Source organism: Tauraco erythrolophus, chromosome 1 (assembly GCF_009769465.1).
Source record: "Tauraco erythrolophus isolate bTauEry1 chromosome 1, bTauEry1.pri, whole genome shotgun sequence".
Lineage (NCBI taxonomy): Eukaryota > Metazoa > Chordata > Aves > Musophagiformes > Musophagidae > Tauraco > Tauraco erythrolophus.
In genome coordinates this window covers 50,053,815-50,076,176 of record NC_141465.1, presented here as the reverse complement: position 1 = coordinate 50,076,176, position 22,362 = coordinate 50,053,815, and the positions used below count along the sequence as shown (strand labels likewise).

Genomic DNA, 22,362 nt, shown 5'->3' with positions numbered 1-22,362 from the left:
TCGGTTTTGAAAATGCCTCCCACTTGCTGGTCTTTGAATTTGATCAATGGCCTTGCAGAGCTCAGGAACAGCTCTGTCAGCAAGACAAGTCCATGAGGAAAAGGCAAGTTTCAGGATTCGAACTATGCTACAGGATGTTCTCCTTTCACCTTAGGGAAACAGTGCTGTTGAACAAGCTGCACTTGCTTTTTGGTTTGTTTGTTGTCACGATGTGTCACAAAAGGATATGACTTTTAAACTCTCCTGACTGCTTAAAGCCAGCAAGCAGCAGCAAAATTAAAGCAAGAAACTCATCTGAGGATTTTCGAAGAAGAAAGCTGCATTCTGAGAAGAGCAAAGTAGGACAATGGCATCTGGAGAGTGCCTTCTGCTAGACCTAGAAACAGATAACTTTGTTCTCTACAACATCTCCGTCAACCAGACCGCGAACGTCTCCCTCCTTGGTGATGACTGGTTCTACCCAGCGTTCCTGTATGCTATCCCCACCATCTACGGGATCATCATTTTGATAGGCCTGATTGGCAATATCACTTTGATTAAGATCTTCTGTACCGTGAAATCCATGCGAAACGTCCCTAATTTGTTCATCTCCAGTTTGGCTCTGGGTGACCTGCTGCTTTTGGTGACTTGCGTGCCCGTGGATGCCAGCAGGTACCTTGCTGATGAGTGGCTGTTTGGCAGAACTGGGTGCAAACTTATCCCCTTCATACAGCTCACTTCTGTTGGGGTGTCAGTCTTTACTCTCACTGCTCTCTCGGCTGACAGGTAAGCTGGCTGCTGTAGCCTTGAAAAGAAGTCTGCATATTTCTGACTATAAAATGCATGATTGTGAATGCATATTTTTAGGTGACAAGCATGTTTTTTACCTAATGAGGGAAAAAGAACAACTTTTGGTTAATTTCTTTTATGAGCACACTTGAGGAGGAGGATGCAGGCTGAACGCAGGATACTTTTTCTAGGCTAAACTAAATGTGCAGTTTAGCTGGTAGTCTAACTTAATTAAAAGAGAAGACAAAAGCAAATCAAGCTCAAGACCAGAGAGAGAAAATACCACTAATGAAGGAAGCTCTGTTAAAGACAGCATGTTCGTATTTGCCAAAAAGATAATTGATCCGTATTTCATGAAGTGTGAAGGCACTGGAGCAGCAACTGGAAGTGCAGTTAGAATCAATTCTTTCTGGTGGCTGGCTTCTTTAAGGCTTGTTACACGTGAGGCAATATTTCATGAAATATGTTCCAAATATTCAAATGAAGATGCCTGAAGCCAGGCATCTCGGTTTGCCATAGCCAGAGTATTTCCCTTCGTTAGACCTTTCACCCCTTATCCAATCAAAACTGATTTGTGCTGTTGGTTTGGAAACTTTGTCTTCCAATAACGTTTGATAAAAATAACATGTAATAGCTGTGCTATTTTAGAATATGTGAAAACAAGTTTGATTTTAACAAATGACATGCTTCTAATAAGCCAGGTCTATTTTAGATTTCTGTGAAGCTTTGGAAAACTGTCTCAGAGAATTCAGATTTAAATTCGAAAGACATTTTAATTTAAATGTTGTTTGGAAGGAATGAATTTTACCTTTCTGGAAAGGTTTTAAGCATTTATTAGACTGTTGGCTTTTATAGAAACTTCTACGTACATCAAAGAAGCCAAAGCCAGGACATTTTGTTTCTAATTTGGATGTTTCAGAAAGAGATTAAGGAATACATTGCCATCATAAAATCTCATAGAAGTATGAAGATTTTCAATGAGAAAAATTATTTCAGTTTTGTTTTGCTCAAAAAAGACTTGGGGATTGCATTTCTTGATCACAAAGAAGTGAAACTAGGTTTACTTTAGGTAGTCCCATTCATGCCACTCTGTGTCTCTCCTCCTAACCTCCTACTTTAAAGCATCTGACTATTTTTGATCAGTTTACCACGTAGTTTGTACGCATGTTTTGATATACAGTATGTGGTCTCAATGAAAGCAGATGATTCCATAGTATTTCAGAGGCAGAACTGTCAATATGTTTAATAACTCCTCCATATTGATGTCTGTATAAAAATACTACTGTCTGTCCCAATAGCAGAGGACAAATAGGCCTATGTGTAGACAAGAGACTTTAAGCAATTTGCTCTAAGAGAGTTGAGAAAATAGGAAAAGTGCACAAATCCTCTAGTAAAGGGCCACCTAAATTTTCACTCCTGAGTTTCATCTGGTGACTGGACCCCCTCTGCCTGCTCTGAAGAAAATGTTAGGAAAACAATAAGTATTTCTACAGGAAACTCATCTTTCCAAAGCCGTCGTGTAAGTTGTTTTGAGTGTCAGTGAAAGAAAAATACATCATAAAGAAGATTATGTTACATTTGTTGCTACTTGATCACGTGCCACATAAAGTAAACATTGCAAATGCTTTTACTGAGCAGCACATCAATAGCATTTTTTGCCTGAAGTTGGTGAACAGAACAGAAAACAGAAGCTGAGACAAGATTAGGTTTTGGTGACTTTAAATTCTCAAGTTCAGCTTTATCTGGATCCTGTTAACCATCATGCTGCACTGGTAATCAAACCTTAGCACACTTTTCAATGCCACTTGGCCATAAGGGAGGCAGTCATGCATGTGGGGGAAGACTTTATGTTCCCATTTCCAAGGGATCATTTTACCCTCTTCTAAAGCATCTGTTGTCCACTGTTGAAGGAGGTAATAACAAAACTTTTACTTTTATTAGATCAATGAATCTTAAATGCTGTGTGTTGAACCACAAATGGTCCTTATCCATTATGTTTACTGAAGTTTCTGTTTTGGTATATTAACAGTAGTGCTGGGATAATTTTGTTACAAAATAATACAGTCTATATTTTGTCACTCGCAGATCATTAGTCTATCTTCTTAAAACTGTCACCCTAAACGCTAGGGCCCATTATGAATCATGCCAGAATCATTAGGAAAATAAAATGTACAGGGAAAAGTTCCAAGACGCAAGTCAACTGTGAAGACCATGGTGATGCCTGTCTGGGTCTGCAGAGGGACCAGCAGCCCAATACCCTGCTGTGGCCCTTGGCGCAGGGATATACTGAGCCTGGCACCTGGGAGGGATTCATAGACAACCATTTCCGAGGTCAGACATGGCATTGCATGAAGGGTGAGCGGCAGCTCAGCCCTGCAGGGAAACATCTGCAGAAGACAGGGGCATGGTGGTGAGACCAGGGTAACAGGAGGACTCGGAAGTCCAGCAGGTAAGACTGCTCAGGCACGGCTCATCTCACCTGGCTTTTACTGTCTGTGATGAGAAGCCACTCCAGGATAGTCAGCAAGGGGTCCCCTAGTCCATGGAAAGAGATACCTCCAGAGGAGACGGAGTAAATCACCATATCAAGATGTCTACACCTTTGCTTGGATGTAGAGGAAGCTTTGCTGTTCAGCATGGATTAGATGCCCATATTTGAGATGGCTAATGTTCAGTGACATGAACCCTACCTGAGGTGTTCACATGAACCACGTGAATGTCCCCGTTCCCATGAATCAAAGCCATGGACCATGGGAGAGAAAAACATAACCATCTGCTGTGAAAAGCATCACATGCCACTGTCTCCAAGAAAAAGGAGACTTGCCAGTGCACCGCAAACCGTTTCTCTGTAATTCATCTTTTACAAAAAATAATAATAAAACCCCCTCGGTTCCAGTCTTCTTCGATTAACAAAAGCAAGTGGGAACGACTGCCAGTGTTACTGAACGTATTGTGGTGATGCCTAGAGAGACCTAGCATCACTGAGATCAGAAATCTGCTGTGTAAAGAAAGGCATTGGAGTGTGAAGTCCAAAGAGGTGACCATGGAAGCACAAGATGAAAGGCAGTGGGTAGGTGTGATGGATAGATACAGCATGCGAGACAGCAGTGCGACGTGTATGCTACATGTTAACAAGAACTGTACAAATCACCTCGGTTGTTTGGGTTGCCTTCTGAAAACAAGGGGCCCAGTTTCAATAGATTTTTGTGCAGCCCACATCACGGACACAAGGGTGTACCTTCCTGAGGTAAGCTTTTATTCTTTCCATTTTCACTTTCCCCTGTGTTAAGCAGGGTTGATAATACTGAATCCATCACCTGCTGATGACTGCAAATGCTCAGCTAAGCCCCAGCCTCCTCCACGGAGCACCTAAAGCTGCTCCGTGGTTTGACCTGCCGAGACCTGATGGTCATCCAGAGGATTGACTGCTCACGTGCTAACTTTTCTCAAGTAGAAACGGAGAAACAAACTGCTGATTTCAGCTTTTCCTGCAGTGGGAAGGCATCTGCAGGACGTCTGAGTCCCCGTCTGCAAGGCGCTCTGCGCGCATACGCATGCACACGAGCGTGCCTGCACAGCTCTGGTTAGGTAGGGCATAGCCAAAGTGTCCCCAGGTGCTTAGGCTGTCTCTGTGCACCATCATGACATCCCATCAGACTAAGGTTAAATTATTCAAGAACGTGTGGGGGAAACGGCAAAGAGGAGTTAATGATATTAGAAATTTGTTTTCTGTGGGACTGCTCGGCTGGCTGCAGGGAGCTTGGATCTGTCTAGCTGCATTTGCGGGAGCCGCGGGAGCTGTTGGCGAGACCCGTTTTCCTGTGAGCTTGACAAATTTGCAGAGCAGCCAGGAGAGGGTTAAGGCCCGTGGTGGTGTGCTTACAGCCACCCTCCGTGAGAGATAAGGCACCAGGGCTGAGTATACAAGAGCAAGGAAACAAGCAGTCCATGCGTGTGGATGCATGACTGTGTGTTTTAGAAGGCCCATAAATGAGGCTGGCAGGGGAAGGACATCTGTCTGCCCTGCTGCTCTGCCCTGTCGAGGCAGCGGATTTCTTCAGCTGCTGCTCAGCTCGTCCCAACAAAGGAGTTTGGCTTCATCTGCCGGCCTGCCCTCCTCCTCCTTGGTGCAAGGGGAAGGGGTATAGAGGTGCCTGTGAGAGCAGTAGCACCTGGGCCACTAGCCCAGGCAGAAAAGCCAAGGCTGGCTCAGTGAGTGACTGAAAATTAAGGAAAATCTCTGCGCAGTAAGAGGGAAAGCATCCCATTTAAATTGCCCTTGTCACGGGAGACATCTTTATTTAATTGACTGTTTCTCCCATGACTGACAAGGTTTATACATTTGCATTTGAATTACCCAAGCTGTCAAGCACTGATCAGCCTTCCCCACTGTTTTGCTGAGATTGTAAAAAAATCAAAATGCCCTGGTGCTCATGCAGTGAAATCTTCCTGAAGTAATGCTGGTTTTACGAGCACACCGCAGAGCAAGCGTAAAGCGTAATTGGAGTTTGCAAGCAGCATCTTTACTTTAAGTACCTTGGATTATCTGGATTTTAGTGCTGGAAAACTGCAGCAATGCCTGCCACCTGGAGCTGCCTGCTGGCCTGCGGTGGAAGGGAGTGATGGCATAGTGAGACACATGGGGTGACATTATGGGTGCGGTTAGGTGGCTTACGTTGGTAAGATCAGCTGTAGATGGCAGGAACTGCAGTTGCGTGGGAGCTCTGAGACCTGAAATGAAGACATTAGCTTTGGAAATGTTGACCTCAGTGTTCGGATGCAGGAATAGGTGCAGGGATGCTGTGGTGCTTCCAGCTGCGCTGGGTCCCATGGAGCAGGTCACAGCCACAACATTTGATGTTCCTCTGAACTCATATGACAATTTGTTTATCTAAGAAATAGAAAACTTCATACAACCCTCTCTCCCAAAAAATACATGGTGGAAGGAAAGAAACAAATCTAGCATTTCTAGAAAGATGTCTTGAAATATGCAAAAATCTCTGTTTAGTAGACTCATCTCTTCAGTGCTTTGAATGGCTCCAGCCCCTACTATTAATATTGCGTACAATACCAAACAAGAAGTAATAACTACATGTCAATTCATTGATTTTATTTTGCAATCACTGAATTATGTCACTACAAGAGCATTAAGGGAAGTGTGTTACCCTAAAATAAAGCTATGGAGATCCAAACCAGATGGATTTCCACTGAGTTCATTTAGAGTGATACTTTTTTTTTTTTAACACCATCAATTGTAAAGTGTCAGGTCCATACTGGTTATGAATTTAATCTGAGCAGGCTAATCATAGTAGTCATGAAGTGCCTTCAGGTCACTAAGACACTATTTTGTGCTGTAATTTATAGTGCAGCCTCAGGGTGGTTTTGAAAGGGTGGTGGAGAAAGACACTCTGAACTACCAAGACACCCCCTGATCCGGTCGATGTGAGTCAACAGAATGACATGCCAACCTGTACATTTTGGATTCACTGGCATGATCTCAGCCAGAACATCAGTCCTTCCAAGCCAGGCAAGAAAAACAGAGGGGCTTCAGACCCCAGCCCAAAGCGTTCCTTCCCACTGAAGCACAGGGCAGCCCTTCCTCGACCCTTGCCGCCATCACAGTGTCCGTGCTGCTGGCACAGGATATGTGCACCGAGAGATATGCATATCTCTCTCAGCTGACGTACAGAGTCTTAGATCCTGTGTTGCTGTTGTGTCAATACAACATAGAAACTCTTAACACCCTTGGTTTTAGCTCTCATTTCCATCTGCACCAAGAGAAACAGATCAAACAGCACAAACTTGCTGAATATCTTGATTAGCTGGAGCAGATGGCCAAAACACAATAGATGCACTTCTATAACCAGGAACATTAGAGCTCCCGTTTATATCAGTGGGACTGCTGCGCAAATCCGAGGTTGAAGTCAGTGCTAATGTGCTGGAGACTGTCAATATTTAAGCAATCAAAAGGAAGAAAAGTTGGATTACCTATTGTTTACATTTCAGTAAAACCTAAAAACCCCAATCGGTTGTCATGGTCTCACGGTACGAGGTGCTGTACACACCGTTAATGAGGAGAGTGACTGGCCGTGGAGAATTTGCCTGCTGCGTGTCAGACTGAACATGGTGGACTGGAACATTGGCATCGCTGCAGCAAGCCCACAGTGGCCCCATCAGCTCAGGTGTTAGTACCTGGTGTTCAGATGTGGACAACAGCCTGGCCAAAAAGAATGGAGGGGAGTTGAGCTGAAAAAGGAGAGGCAGGCACAGCCTGTCCTGTACATGCAGTGAAACACCCAGTAGCTACTTTGCTCACAGACAGCCCTTGCAATAACCTATTTTACTTTTATTTTGAAAAGAGACTCCAGCGCTAGCCCTGCCAAGTCCCCTCGCCTTGTTTCTCACCAGTTCTGCACCCGCGTGCCCACCTCACCCCATACCACGTAAGACTCCAGGGACCGTGAGATCCTGTCTGAGCTCTCGCTCGTAGCAGGCTCTTCGATTCACTCCCACACGATCTATTGTGTACAACCTCAGGTGGAGCAAGGGATTTCGGCATCCAGAAGACCAGCCTGTGCCCTGAGGCAGAAACCGAGGACAGTTCCTGGGCTCCTCACAGTGCTGAGGCACCAAAAGGCAGCAAGTCAATTGCTGTGCTGTAGAGAAAGGCAGAAAGCTGGGGTTCCTTGCAGGAAACTCCCCTTCTGACGCTAGGAGGTCATCAGTTAGTCATCAGGCTAGTCATCAGTTTAACCAGAGCGCAGAAGACTGTGGAGCATCAAAGGGAGAAGTGTTGTCAGAGCTCAGCCCATCCTGTCCTCACCTGCCCTCCGGCTACGTCCAGTCTCTGTGGCTCTGTGGAAAGGTGGGAGAGAAAACAGTACCACAACAGGGAAAGGAAAAAACATTTCTTTACACTTGCCCTGACACATGAGATTTAGACATGGATGGTCGAATGGCCTGGGAGAACCAGAGATGCAGAGGCTGGACTAGTACTGACTGCACTAGCCATCCAGTTCAGCAGCATTTCTTGCCCGCACCTGTGCACAGAGGCTGCTGAATACCTCCTAGGATTTGGATTAAAATGGATCTTTTCAGTGACACTAGGCGACTTTCTGAGTATTCAGACTACAGGTGCACGTATCACCCTGTCCTCCTCATGGGTCTCCAGCATCCTATTATCCTCTCTGCTTGAAAATTATGTTGTATTTCAAACCAAAATTTGCCCAAACTCTAACCACTGCATAATAATCTAACTAATAGCACTACTGAAAGGCTGAGAGAGCTGGAGTTGTTCAGTCTGGAGAAGAGAAGGCTTCAGGGAAACCTTATTGCAGCTTTTCAACATATAAATGGGACTTAAAAGAAATAGACTTTTTACAAAGGCCTGTAGTGACAGGACAAGGGGCAACAGTTTTAAATGCAAATAGGGTAGTTTAGATGGGACATAAGGAAGAAACCTTTTATGATGAGGATGGTGAGATACTGGAACGGGTTGCCCAGAGATGTTGTGGATGTTCCATCATTGGAACGTTCATGGTGAGATTGGATGGGGCTCTGAGCAACCTGATCTAGTGAAAGATTTCCCTGCCCATGGCAGGATTTGGCAGGGCGGTTGGACTAGATGATCTTTAAAGGTCCCATCCAACCCAAATTGTGCTGTGATTCTATGATAAAAGCAGTCAAGGATACCACAAGATTGTTCAGCTCCAACATGCAGCTGAAAATTCATCAGGAGGTGATAGTTTATTATGACATCTAGGTTTACTGAAGTCACAAGAAGGACTTAAGCATCATATAACTGACTTAGCTTTATACCAGCTAGCTCAAGTGCCAATTACACTAAAGCCATGGCACAGGATATCTCATTTTGTCAGGTGCAGAAGAGATGCTCCGGTGTCTCCTCTTGGTCTTATCTTTCCAAGAAAGATTTTCAGTTTTTTGGCATAGTCTGCTCACTTGGGTCCTGGATATAATCTTTTGTACCTGGCTGAGCTAAAATCGCTTCTATTAGACTATAGCCATTTATCCCAATGACGCTACAATATTTTTACAGTCTGGTCAGCCACTGTGTCATCTGTAAACTTTCCCAGCAAAGGTTTTATAGCCTTCTCAAGGCAGCTGATACACACAATAAATAACACCACAGCTTGAAGAGATTGCCGAGATCCAGGCTAGAAATGGCTCCACACACTGCTGCCTTTTTACTGGCACATTTGTGGTCCTGCTGGGGATGCCGTGGGGCTTAGGGTCCTCATCTAGCATGGCTCCATCTCCCAGGTCAGGACTGCTAATTTTAACCCGCGCCCCATGGGAGAGAGGTTGGGATTGCATGGGTGTGGATAGAGGAGGGAGAAGCATGCATGCCCTGGCACATGCATGTGCATATCTACATGAGCGGTCACCTATTCCAATGTGCCCATGCAGGCTGTGTGTCCCTTGTATGCCAGCATGGCCCACACCCTTTTTACATTACCTACAATGTTGTGACAAATTAAAAAAAAAAAGGCACCAAACCCTGCAGTGCATTAAACAAGACAGATTTGTACTAATTATCATCTGTTAGTAGGATTAATCTCTCCTTTATTCTACCTACAACTGGCCTCGGGCAACTGAGATACTTGCAGTTTTCTTGGTCACACCTTCCAGCTTTCTGGACTTCATAACTTTGGAGCCACCTCTTGGAAATTTCTCCACTTCTTCAAGATTTGTAAAAAAATTAACACCAGTTGTTCCCCAGCTGGTTCCTTTAATATTCCTGGGTGTAAATTACTCAGGCCTGCTGCTGTGAAAGTGTTCCATGTAGCAGATGTTGGCTCACATCTTCTTTAATACAGCTGATGAGTTTTCTGCTACATCTATAGCACTGCACACGTGGTATAGATACCTCCTCTGCATTTGGTCTTGCAGACAAATGCCTAGTCATTGCCTTTCACCTTGTCTCATCATTGATCATATCGTCACCATTTATGTGTATGCCTGACTTACTGATTTTTTTGTTCCTGATGTATTTAAAAATGCACGTTTGTCTGTTACACAGTGACCTTTGATATTTTGTTGGCTCCTCCAGTTTCCCTTATCAGTCACCGACATTTTTGAACTTCAATATTTGCTGTCATTTACTTTTGCTTTTTTCCCATCTGTTGTATATTGATTTTTTTTTTAGTTACTTCTTTGAGATTTTAGCATGAGTCCTCGTTTTCTCTTTTTCAGGGCAACTTTTTGACCTGCGTATTATTTTCAGGGTTAAGGCCAGGGAGACAAGGGAGGAGGGCGGAGGTCAGCTACTAATGTATCAGTAGCATTGCCCCCTTTACGTGTGTGTTCCCAGCCAGTTGATCTGACAGCTGCTTTTAACTTTAGGAAGCCTGTTTCTGTAAAGTTCCACAGATATGTGTATAGCTTTTTATTCTCTTTCAACGAAATTAAGATAAACACACCATGACTGCTATAGCTTAAGGAACTGCTAATTTTTAAGTCAATGACAAACTCTTCTTTCTCTATCAGGACAAGGTACAAAATTGATTTATGAATTTTGATGAAGCGTCTGTGTCTGAGGCCCCAGCTTTAGTTGCCCTGGTAAGAGTTCAATCTGCAGGCACACCATTGACAGCCCTGGAGACTTGGGCCAAGACAGCAAAGCCTTGGACTGAAATTCCCGTTCCAGGATGATGTAGGTATACTGTATACCAGTATGCAGGTATACAGACTGAAATTTGAACACACACTTCTAAAAGTGAGAACTATGCCACTTCCATCAATGCATCCTTCTTCTTTTCATTTAAATGTTAATTAATAAGAAGAGAAAGAAAGTAGGCAGTACCTGCCAATGTATGTAAGACTAGCCCATTAGAGATGTCTTTGTGCCTATATGCAATTTACTAAAGTAAAGATTTTAATAACAGATGTTCAGCCAAGAATCACGCATAATAATGATAATCTTAACTAAGTATGCGGAAAGCAGATAGACCCGGAATAGATTGTCAGAGTGTATTGATGGGTTAGACAGTCTAGCAATTTTGTGGATTTATTGAATTATTTGTCTTCAGAGCTATGAATATTCATAACATGTATAGTGGAAACAATAAAGAAAGTTTTGGGCATCGCATTTCTCATAAATCTGTTCAGATGTTTAGTAAAACTTTTTCTTTGCTTTCCGAGTGGAGCTTGACACTCGACAAGGCTCCACGTGCTTCATTTATGCTGTCTTTGCGTAGCATCAACTTTTTCTCTGTTGCTTGAGGCTTTTTTGCATGGTAATTGAGCAGGTCCCTCATGCTATGTGAGCAAAACAATAATATGATGCTAGCAGAACATAATTACAAAATTTTAATGAGAAGGTTTTTTGTTCAGTCTATTCATAGGCCAAGACCAGATCAATGTGCACACATTAAGCTTCTAACTGGGAACAGATGACTGGGGATCAGAGGAACTGTGATTTGCACGTTTTCTCCCTTTTTTGGTTGCAGGTGGGAACAGAAGAAATATGGGGACGTGCTGACTGAGGGGCATTTCTTTCATCATTACAATAAGAAGTGGTGGCAATTTCATGAGCTCATTTTCTAGAGCTGGGAAGAACTCAGCATTTTCACTTCACAGCAATTTACACAACTATTTTTGTAAGACATCAGTCCATTTCAACTAATCCCTGCTTTTTTATTTAAGTTTCAGGTTCACTTTAGCCCAACATCTCAAAATAGAGCTCAGTTTAAACAGATTCAAAAGTTTGTCAGTGGATTTCTCACTTCAGAGGAAAAAAACTGGAAAGTGGCAATATGGTGAATCTTTCTGCCATCCTGATGCAGTCTAAACAGTGGAGTTGCTAATGAAGCAAGGGCAGGCAAGCCTTCTGAAATTTTGTTTGAACAGATTTTAATACACTTGTTTTTTTAAACTGTTATACAAATTCAAGACTGGGTCTTTTTATGTAAACAGTGTAGGGCATATTATTTGGAGGAAACTTTCCTTGAAACTTAAGTATTCTTGCAAATTCATTTTGGAGAGGCAATGTCACATTTCTCTGTAGGGAGGATGGGGAGGATTTTTCTTCTCTTCTTGTATTTCTCGCAAGTGTAAGATTCAGCTGCAGGAAGACAGGCATGCTTGGAAGGACTGTGATAAAAAAGGGCAGTACTCTGTGGCAGAGACTCTTTCAGCCATTTTCTCTTGCTACACTCTTACTGCTGAAAAAAGCAAGGAAGAAAGAGTTATGAAGGCAACTTAGTGCCTCTTTTTAAGTCAGAGGGATGTAGTGGCCAGCACATAGCTGCTATACAATCCTTGCTGTCATATTTGGTCCGCAGAAACATCTTGGACATCCACCTACCAGTGTGACCAGCCTCTTTTGTTGCCATGAGTGAGCGATGTTTCTTTCCCATTGCCACTTGCAGCAGCTGCAGTAACACACTGGTATGTTGTACAATGAGACCCTCGGCTCATGGCCACAAAGGTACCATTATTATAGAGGACACAAATGATTTTGGCTGAAATTAAGATCTACTGGTGTACAACATACTGTAGAAGGTGGTATCTCCCAGCTTAAAAAAGCCTGTCTTTTTTTTTTTTTTTTTTTTCAGCCCAAATCTATAGTATATACAATGAGGACTGTTGTATGGGCAATGTATACTAGCTGTAATTGCTGATGTAAAGGATGAGGGAAAGGCATTAATATAAAGCAAGCATAAAAGAGGAAAGCAAGCTCAGGTTACTTACAGCAGCAGCTTCCCCACATAGCATAAAGTTTATCTTTCTAAAACAAAACCAAAAACAGAAAGTGAGACATACAGAGATAAATTAATTTAAAATCCAAGGGAAACATCTGACTTTACTCCCATGCTTTAGTTTTTTTAATTTAATTTTTGTGGCTGTTATAGCAGGCAGAAGTAAGTGGATGAAGGTGGCAGGACAAAGCCATGAGGGATGCACTGAAGCTGCTGCCTGAGGGATAAGGTCTATTCTTTCCCATTGTTATAGCAAAGTTGCAACCCTTCATATCTCTATGCTTAGGAACTTCTAGGCAATATGGCTTTGAAGGCAAAGCCTGTTTATACTTCAAGTGGTGTGTGTTTTCTTGGCTCAGCTAAGGAGCACAAAGATGGCTAAAATATTTTGCACCAGCAGAGAAGCTGCATCTAGGAAACTCTGACATCCATTTGGGGCCTTATTTTCTTTTTCGGAGAGTATATTTGTAACTGTCTTTTTCATGATAAAGCTACTGCTCTGTTTGTGTTTGAAGTTACGTCTTTGGGGCTAAGCGTACGGTCTTAACCAATGTTTGCGTAGTCAAAGTTCTAGAGTGCATTAGGTGGTGTTAGCATTGGTTACATTATTATTAACACAAGGATAATGAGTTTTCTAGTTGCCCTGACGTATTAACCTCAGTGGGAAAAGTATTTACCACAGAAAAACCTTGTATGTGTCACATTTTAGCAGTTTATGGTCATTTCAGTAGTTTCAGTTGTGAGAAACAATTATTCAATGAGCACGATAGAGATCCTAAGAGATGTGCGTAAGACTTTTTCCAGGATTCAATGGAGAGGCACGCACTCTGTGGGCTCCTACCAATCCCCAATCAATTTTGGGGATTAGGTTAACAATTGATAATGCATTATGTGTTTTTGAATTCTGACATACTGGATTGAAGCAGCCCTCTCACCAGATTCCCCTTGGAGGCCTGAAGATTGACCTGGAGAAGAGGGATGGCACTGGCGTCACTGTGGCTGGTGGAGGGGAGGATTGCCCTTTGAGGAGTATCCTCACAGCGCCTCGTGAACTGTGGTTATATTAATCGCACTTAAGTAGCCCCGTGTGTAATTTCTTTGCGTGGGCTTCTTTGAACAAGACTGCAAGACACGGAGCTCACTGGCATCCATCCTGGCTAGAAGATCATCGGCAGCTGCTGTGCACGAGGCAGGCTGCTGCTTCACAAGCACAGTGGGAACAGAGAGGTTCAAAGACTGAGCAGTAGTAAAGGTCAGCTCATATTTCCTACCAGATCGGCAACTCAGTCATGTTCATCTAGGCAGTTTGACAACTGGAGAGAGATTGGAGTTGACAAAAGTATCATTTTTTATTCAGCTGAATCTTCAGAAGGAATATTTTCCTTTTTAAGTTTTGACCTTTGTTGTAGGGCATGAATCATACCACTGTTTTTTAATCTTTTTCAAAAATTTCTTTAAAAGCTGGTCAGGAAAGGAGTTCAGCTGAAAAAAACCCTGTATCAAACAATAGTTAGAGAGGATGAATGTGAGAGCAAGCAGAGATCCAGGGCCATGTCTGGATCTACGGCAGACAAGCCGAGCACGACATGCGACATGTACTCTCAGAGCCCACGCTACTGCTTGGGTTGAAAATAATGCTGTTGTAAGACTTTTGCATGAGGGCTCGCTTCTCTGGCCACCTAGGTCTGGGGCTCCACTGAGGTATACCGGCATATTCATCAATGTCCTCTTCAAAGTTGTTCGGAGTATTCAAATGCTGGATCTTAAGCATGGGAAAGTTTAGCCATCTAAAATTAGCTGTGGAATGGGTCGCCTCATTGCCCTGGCTCCATCTACAGAGAGCAGAAAGAGAGGCAACTCCAGAGGACTTACCACCCTACTCCTCTCAGGCACGTATTTCTGGCCTGGAGGAATCACCCCCAGAGTTGCCTGTTTCTCTCCACTAGCCATAGCAGATGCTGAGGCAGATGCTCTGCACTTGGGCAGCTGTAGCAAGTGAGATGCATGGCACCTCCATGGTGAATGCAGACACAGGGCACTTGATTCAATTCATCCAGCTTCAGTTGGCCCTCAGGAGGCTGTTCTCACCTCAGCTAGTTACCCTCGGACCATGCTTTTCACAGGAGACAAAATGGAGTGCTATAACATGGACAGATGCTGAAAGAGTTAACAGGTGTTTGCTGGAGAAGCAAACAGCATGGACTGGATGTGGCTCATGTCCCAAAGGGGTGGCCTACTTCCTTAGCAAACTGGAAGTGTTGAAGACCAGGTTAGCTGCTATGAAGCAGATTGCAACTGATCTGACATGCTGAGCAGGAAAACTTGTATTTTCAAAACCTATTTTTTAGCTTTGTTTTTTCGGTTTTATCTTTTTGTGTTTTCAACCTCATGCCTTGGGTCTAGGCTGAGCCCCTTGCAAGCAAAATCTCTTTCAGATCTTCTTTTATATCTGCTGTAGGAGGCTTTAAAAATAAATTAAATGCCTAATAATCAGTGCCAGCATTCCTAGCCTTTTCTAATTATGTTCGTTCTGTTTGGAAATGCCATGTCTAATTAAATTATACTCATAACTTGAAGTTGATTCATTTTCTGACTCTCTCTACTCTATTAATGTTAATAAAAATAAAATAGAATCTCTCTTTCTCTGTATTCTTCAACTCATTCATGTTACTGGAAATTAATACTGGAAAATATTCTCTCAGCTGGATCTATTATGTAAGAGAATCCCTGAAATAATTATGCTAACATGTCATGTTGATAAGCATACAATAAGCGCCTGCAGAAATACCTTTGAATTAACTAAATTTGTGAATACATTGATATGTAATTAATTTCCTTTTGCATTTATCTTCCTTTTGGTTTACTGAAGATGTTCAGTTAGCTAGTGTTTCTGTCAATAATTTATAACTGGTGAATCAGACTATACATTGAGGTATTTCAGCTACATTGTTTAGCAATCTGCCCAGCTCTTCCCTTTATTGCTGCAATAGTCGTAACATCATATTTGTTTAAGTGTGGTGATTTTCTTCACCTGAGATGATGATCTTGCACTGGAAGATTGTGCTTTGTAGTATGACACCACTTAATCCCCAGCTTCAGAGTGCAAGTTAAACACGTGCTAAGCATTCCTGAAAAATACTATGTCTCGCTGCTGCAGCTATGTAGCTGGAATAAAGGGGAGCTGGAGAGCTTAGGGAATAAGTGGTTAAGCAGAAGACTAATAAGCAAGGTGTTTGCAGTCCATTACATGAAAAAATCATCTACACAAGACACCTGTGGGATTGTATGAAGAAACATCTGCAAATGATGAGATGTCCAGATACAATCTTTATAAAAATAAATAAAAATAGATGTAAATGTAAGTATGTATGTACTTATAAAATATATGCATATAAACATATGTATATGTATATAAAATACACACACAGATGTACACATATATACACATATATGCATGCATAGAAGGAAAGAGTAGGTATGCTGAACAGGCTATTGCTTATAACTAGAAGTTGAATGTGTGCTTTTCCTGCAAATAAGGCAATTCCCCAGTTAAGACAGTGCAGGGCTGATAGAGTCCTCTCTGAAATGCTGAGCTTTAGGACAACGGAGGCTACAGTATATGGGGAATCCATCGTGTACATGAAATGTCCCTGATTTGGGCTGCCAGGCAGCTGGACCCTGCTGCATGCTCCCTGGTCTCTGGAAGGGCTCTATTCTTGCTACCTCTGCTCCCACCCCAGTGCCCGATTTGGCTGGCTGAAGAAGCCATGGTCCTGATAGATTAGAAACGGACTCTAGAGCAAACACATGGCAATGGGGGATATACCCTGCCATGCGGAAAGTGGGCTGAGGCAGTCTAGGACACAGGTACCCATCAATCCTCAGAGACCTGACAGTGACCAAGGGATGAAATGGGCTGTAGGCACTGTGAGGTAGATCATGGAAAAAACGTTCAACAGATTGTAATTGTTATGATAGTGACCCTAAATAACTTAAGAAACTCCGGAGCCCCAAACATAAGAAGGACAGGTTCCTGTTGAAGCAAGTCCAGAGGAGGACTATGAAAATGATCTGAGGGCTGGAGCACCTCTGCTATGAAGACAGGCTGAGAGAGCTGGGGTTGTTCAGCTTGGAGAAGAGAAGGCTCCAGGGAGACCTTATAGCAGCTTTCCAGTAACTGAAGGGGATCTACAAGAAAGCTGGAGAGGGACTTTTTACAAGGGCATGTAGAGATAGGACAAGGGGCAATGGCTTTAAACTGAGAGAGGGTAGATTTTGATTAGGTATTAGGAAGAAATTCTTCCCTCTGAGGGTGGTGAGGCACTGGAACAGGTTACCCTGAGAAGTTGTTTATGCCCCATCCCTGGAAGTGTTCAAGCCCAAGTTGGATGAGGCTTTAGCAACCTGATCTAGTGGAAGATGTCCCTGCCCATGGCAGGAACTAGATGATCTTTAAGGTCCAAGCAGTCCTTCCAACCCAAACCATTCTACAATTCTATGATCCTATGAAACCTGTAGATACTCCTTCCTAATTATCTTTTTTTCTTCTACTGTGTGCCTTAAATGTATATGTGAACTGTGATTTACTTGGAGTGTACGTTCCTGCCAGAGAAGGGCTCCAGCAAATATGAAGCTCTCCTGTTTTCCATTCCTCTCGTTACACACATCGGGTTCAAATAAGTTTGCTTGTTTCATTTTCCTGGATTTTAATATATAATTTTCTGAAAGACTGAAATCATGAAAGCCGAAATTGCAAATCAAAAAAAGCCTTCTACATATCTAACATAGCAAGTAATAATACTTTTATTTCTTCAAGAAAGTCAGTTAGCAGCTCTGGCTGCTTAGCCTGGGTACATTGAGTTATGGGCAATTCTTAATTGCCAGCTATGCCACTAAACAGCAATTAAAACAGGCAACATACTCCTCATAGCTTGAGAAAACATAAGATTCAGTTTGCAGGGGGCCATTGTACTCACAGCTCAAAATTAAATATGTGGCAAAACCTCCATTCAGTTTCCTTCAACACTATTCTGTGAAGAGATGTAAACTGCTGCATGCTTTTGAAGAGAAGTCTATGATTGCACTTCCTATCTTAATCCTGTTTGAACACATACATATTAATGTCAGGCAGCACCATGCTTTGTTGAGTTGATTACAAATTAAATAAACTCAGAGTCAATACACATGAAACTGAATGGACCCATGACAGGTAGCTCTGGTTTACAATGAGAAATCTATTGAAAACATCGAAATTTGAAACATCAGAAAAAAAAAACAACCTTGAGATCTTGAGTAAAGGAGGATTTTGTTTGCTTGTTTGTTTGTTTTTCTAAATGGAAGGGACAAGCAAGAGTACAATGCCTGAGGTTTGAGGTCAATAAATTATTTTTTCTTTTTTTGTTTTTTTTTAGGTATAAAGCTATAGTAAGGCCGATGGAGATCCAAGCGTCCCATGCACTGATGAAGATTTGTGTGAGAGCTGCTATAATCTGGATTGTATCCATGTTGCTTGCCATCCCTGAAGCAGTGTTTTCGGATCTACACCCTTTCCATGACAAAGGGACTAATAAAACCTTCATCAGCTGTGCTCCTTACCCACATTCTGATGGGCTGCATCCCAAAATTCACTCAATGGCATCATTTCTAATCTTTTATGTCATTCCCCTATCTGTCATTTCAGTCTATTATTATTTCATTGCTAAGAATTTGATCCGGAGCGCTTACAACATCCCTGTGGAAGGAAACGTGCATGTGAGGAAACAGGTAGAGATTTAGCTTTCTTCAAAAATCCACGTTCCTCATGAATCTGGAATAGAGTGAGCATATAGGGAAAATTAGACTAGGACAGAAGGCATCTGTTGTGCTAATTTTAATAGATGAGGTGGGCTAAAAAAAATAAAATGGTTGACACAAGCCATGGCACAGGGCTAAACAGTTAAAGCATCTTTCCTGTTTCTAAGTTCAGAGAGTTCTGCAGGGTGGTTACCATGGCAAACACAGCAGGAGACCCCTGCCAAAGCCTGGGAAGGTATTGACTGGGATGCAGGGAAAGAGGCAGAGCTGGGGATGGTGTTTGGAGATTGAAGTTGAGGGGTGACACAGCAGAAAATCAAAACTTCTCAAAGTTGCTTTGACAGAGGGAGGACCTTGGATAAAGCCTTGCCCCACAAAGCAGGCTCTTTTCATGGAGAGGGAAGTGCTGGCTCTGTAATTTGGTCCTCTGGACTAAAAAGCAAATGAGACACAGCAATGGGAGAGTAGGGGTGGGAGAAGCCCCTTCTGCAAGGGCCCTCCAGGGCCAGGAGCATCAGTCGGTCAGGCAGGCATGACAATGCCTCCTGTGCTCACCGTGGCTCTGGCTCTCATCTGCTGATGCTGTGCCACGTTGAGAAACCAGTACAGGCTAGAGAGGGACTAGGGCAGTGGAGAGCAGAGGAGGATGGTGGTGGGCACAGGGTCACCAGGAGGAAGGACAGAGCAGGACAGTGTGGGTTCCCCACAGATGTTCTGAAGTTACATGCCTTGTGGATGGTGTGATCTTTGCAGTGTGGAATCTCAGGAGGAGAGACCCGGCTTCTTCCCTTAAACCCTCTGGTCATTATAATTCTCCTTCTAAAAATGCCTCTTTTTCTAGGGTCTCTGGAGGGAAGTGATGTTGGATAGAACAACCTGTCCACCTATTATTTGCCCTCTAATAAGCCAGGCTGGTCAATCTTCTTCTGGTCCAATAGCTGGTAGCCTCAGGTTTAACCTTAAGACAGTCTTTGATTTATATAAGCACGATATTTGCTCCAAATAATGAAGTCTTTAAACTTTCCCTTTGTACCCTTGAAAGCAGAGTTACTTCTGTTACTGTTTCGATAAAACTCTGCGAACTGTCACACGGCAGAGCTCCCGGTTGGGCTGACTCAGCTGGGACACATGTATTTCAAGTGAGTTTCATGCTCTGCTTGAAAATGTGTGGCTGAAAATGTGTGAGTCCTGAGTCAAGTGAGGGGATTTAGCCAGGATTTGGCCAACCTAACTCCAGCCTTGCGACTAGAGACTGTTTCCTCTTGACTGCTCCTCTTGTGAGCAACTAGAGAGAAAAAGAGTCATCTCCAGGGGGAAATCCAAATGCTGTATGAGAAACTGAGTATTTCAGGTCGGTGCTTAAATTTGAATGTATCTGAGCCTTAGGTTGTCCAAGTAAGAAAGCAGCTGCAGGATAACTTGTTTCTAAACAACTTATGTACCTTGACGTATTTACCTTGTTTACCTTACCTCTTCCTTTCAGCTGGAGTGTGCTCCAACCTAAGCTAACCTGACACAAGCCATTCTTCAGCTGAACAAACGTCCATATAATTGCATCTAGCTGACATTTCCACCTTAGGCTGACCTAACACAATCATCTCACTTAGCCTCCAGGTGCTAAGGTGAAACAGCAAGGCTGGAAAGCTGTGTTTTCTGCCCGTTAAATGATGTATGGTCCCTGGAATCTTTATCCTTTTCCCCTTCTGAACATGTCTAAATCTTTCTCCCCTGCAGGCCATTTTTCTGCTGATTCAACGACTGTTTTGATTAGTGACAATAAAGTGAGTAGTAGAAGCAGCCCTTTTTCCCCCTTTGGTTTTGGGGAGAGAGCTCTAAAGAAAGCAAGACTGGGCTGCAGTCTAGCACCGTCAGTCCATCATTCCCATCCTGCAGTGAATTCGGGAGCTATAGGTCTCCATCTGAGATAACTGGTATCGATTTCATTATTGCGTTGCTTCCTTTCTTTATAGTGCAGATGTGGCCTCAATAGCCCTATATCAAATTAAGGATGCGTTTAAAAAGAATATATGGTTTAGCCAAGGAGAGCCCTTTCTCAAAGGATTTAATTTTCATCCTGCTCTCTGGAGACATTATCATCTGGTACATGTCAATCCTTCCTCAGCTCAATGGCTGATTTTCAGTTGGTGCCACTAAAGGGGCACGAAATAAAGTAAAAATGGCTTGTCAGGTCTCTCTTGCCTACTCCCTGCTCGCAGCTGTCCTGAGGAAGGATCAGCCTGTGGAAGATGTGGAGTTTCTGATGTACCTGTGCAGCTCAGAAGGAGAGTGAGGATGGGGAAGTGTCCCAGGAGCCTGGCCAGACACTGCGGCCACACCAGGATGGGAACAAGGACAATGGGGCTGGGACCAGGGGCAGTTTAAGGCCATGCAGATCCTACTTGAATAAAGGGAGTGGGCTGCAACGAATTCCCTAAGAGTGCCTGGGAAGACATGCAGGTATTACCAGAGAAGAGAACGTTGTGAAGCCCTGAAAAGTCAGCGGTGTTACACTTCCCATGCCTGCAAACTTTTGGCTCTGAAACCTCTCCCAGGGAGCGGTGTATTTCTGCAGGTCTTTCTGGGCAACTCTGTCTGTCCTCTCCTTTTTGGTGACCTCTGTCGCGGCTCTTGTCTTTGTTAGGGAGAAAGATGTGTTTTTCAGTGGCATTGTTCTCTCAGCAGCACTGGCGGACAAAAGACAAGGTACCATTTACCTCAGCTCCCCTTGGATGAACAATACCTTTAGGTTGACTCCAAGCCTGTACACACAAGTCAAATAAAAGCGTGGCTTGTCTGCATGAAGATTATACTGTGTGACAGCTGACATTGCAAAAGCGCCTTTCCCTGACAAAGCTCAAATTATGCTGGGAGAGGGGGTCATCCATCTCTTCACCACCTACATCTGCTTTCTCCTCACAGCCCCAACTCTTTCAGCTGAAGGGTCTGCCTCACCGCTGCCTCAGTGTTTCTCCAAGTACAGAATTTCCTCTCTTGATTTCTCCGGCTCTTTCAGGTCTCTGAGTGCTGCGCTTGGTCTCTAAGGGCCGTGAGCTGTTGGCAGCACTTTTGTGTACATATACCACATGGCCCCAGGGCAGAAAGTCCTGCCTCTGGCTCTGTGAAATAACCCAGACCCCTACCCCATAATTAATAATAATAATAATAATAATAATAATAATAATAATAATAATAATAATAATAATAATAATAATAATAATAATAATAATAATAATAATAATAAGTTAATATCTAAAAATTACACAAGAATATATATATTATACAGGGATAACTAATGCAGATGTCTTCACTTTTGTTGCCTGAGCTGTGATTTTGCAAAGGGACAAGCCGTTGGAGTACCTGGTCTGAGCTAGGAATAGCTGCTAATCTGCATTTCTCTTTCTTCTTCCAGATTGAATCCCGTAAGCGCCTGGCCAGGACAGTACTGGTCTTTGTGTGCCTCTTTGCCTTCTGCTGGCTTCCTACTCACATCATCTATTTATATCGGTCCTACCACTACTCAGAGGTGGACACCTCAGTGCTGCATTTCATTGCCAGCATCTGCGCTCGGATCCTGGCATTCACTAACTCTTGTGTCAACCCGTTTGCTCTCTACTTGCTCAGCAAAAGCTTTCGGAAACAGTTCAACAACCAGCTGTTCTGCTGCAGAGCTCGCCTCCTCATCCGGTCCCAGAGCATGGCCAGAAGCACCACACGAATGACCTCCCTCAAGAGCACCAACCATTCCCTGGCTACCTTCAGCCTTATCAATGGCAATCATGTCTGCCATGAAGGCTATGTCTAAAGGGCACAGTCAGGGACCACCACATCACGTACCTAGCGCTGCTGCTTGGTTTTGCTCTGTAGGGACGATGAGTAGCGCACACACACACACGTGTGCACACATGCATGTTAGGAGGTCTGATATGCTCAGAGAACTCAGAGGAGCTTGAGGCATCCAACGTTTCATCCTGGGCTGAGGTTGAAACATCCAATGTTTCGTCCTGGACTGAAGCATCACCAGAGCAGCAGATCAGTTGAGCATCAGCCTACATGAGCTCGCTGGGGAGTGCTGCGTTGCTTC

At 43.4% G+C, this 22,362-nt stretch overlaps 1 protein-coding gene across 1 annotated transcript; it reads left to right on the top strand.

The window, feature by feature from the left end:
• The first annotated feature begins 346 nt into the window (after nt 1-346).
• Nucleotides 347-22,083, top strand: GRPR (gastrin releasing peptide receptor). Its single transcript, XM_009988304.2, has 3 exons — nt 347-765; nt 17,900-18,251; nt 21,691-22,083. The coding sequence occupies exons 1-3, from the start codon at nt 347-349 to the stop codon at nt 22,081-22,083; spliced, it is 1,164 nt and encodes a 387-aa protein (XP_009986606.1).
• Nucleotides 22,084-22,362: the final 279 nt, after the last annotated feature.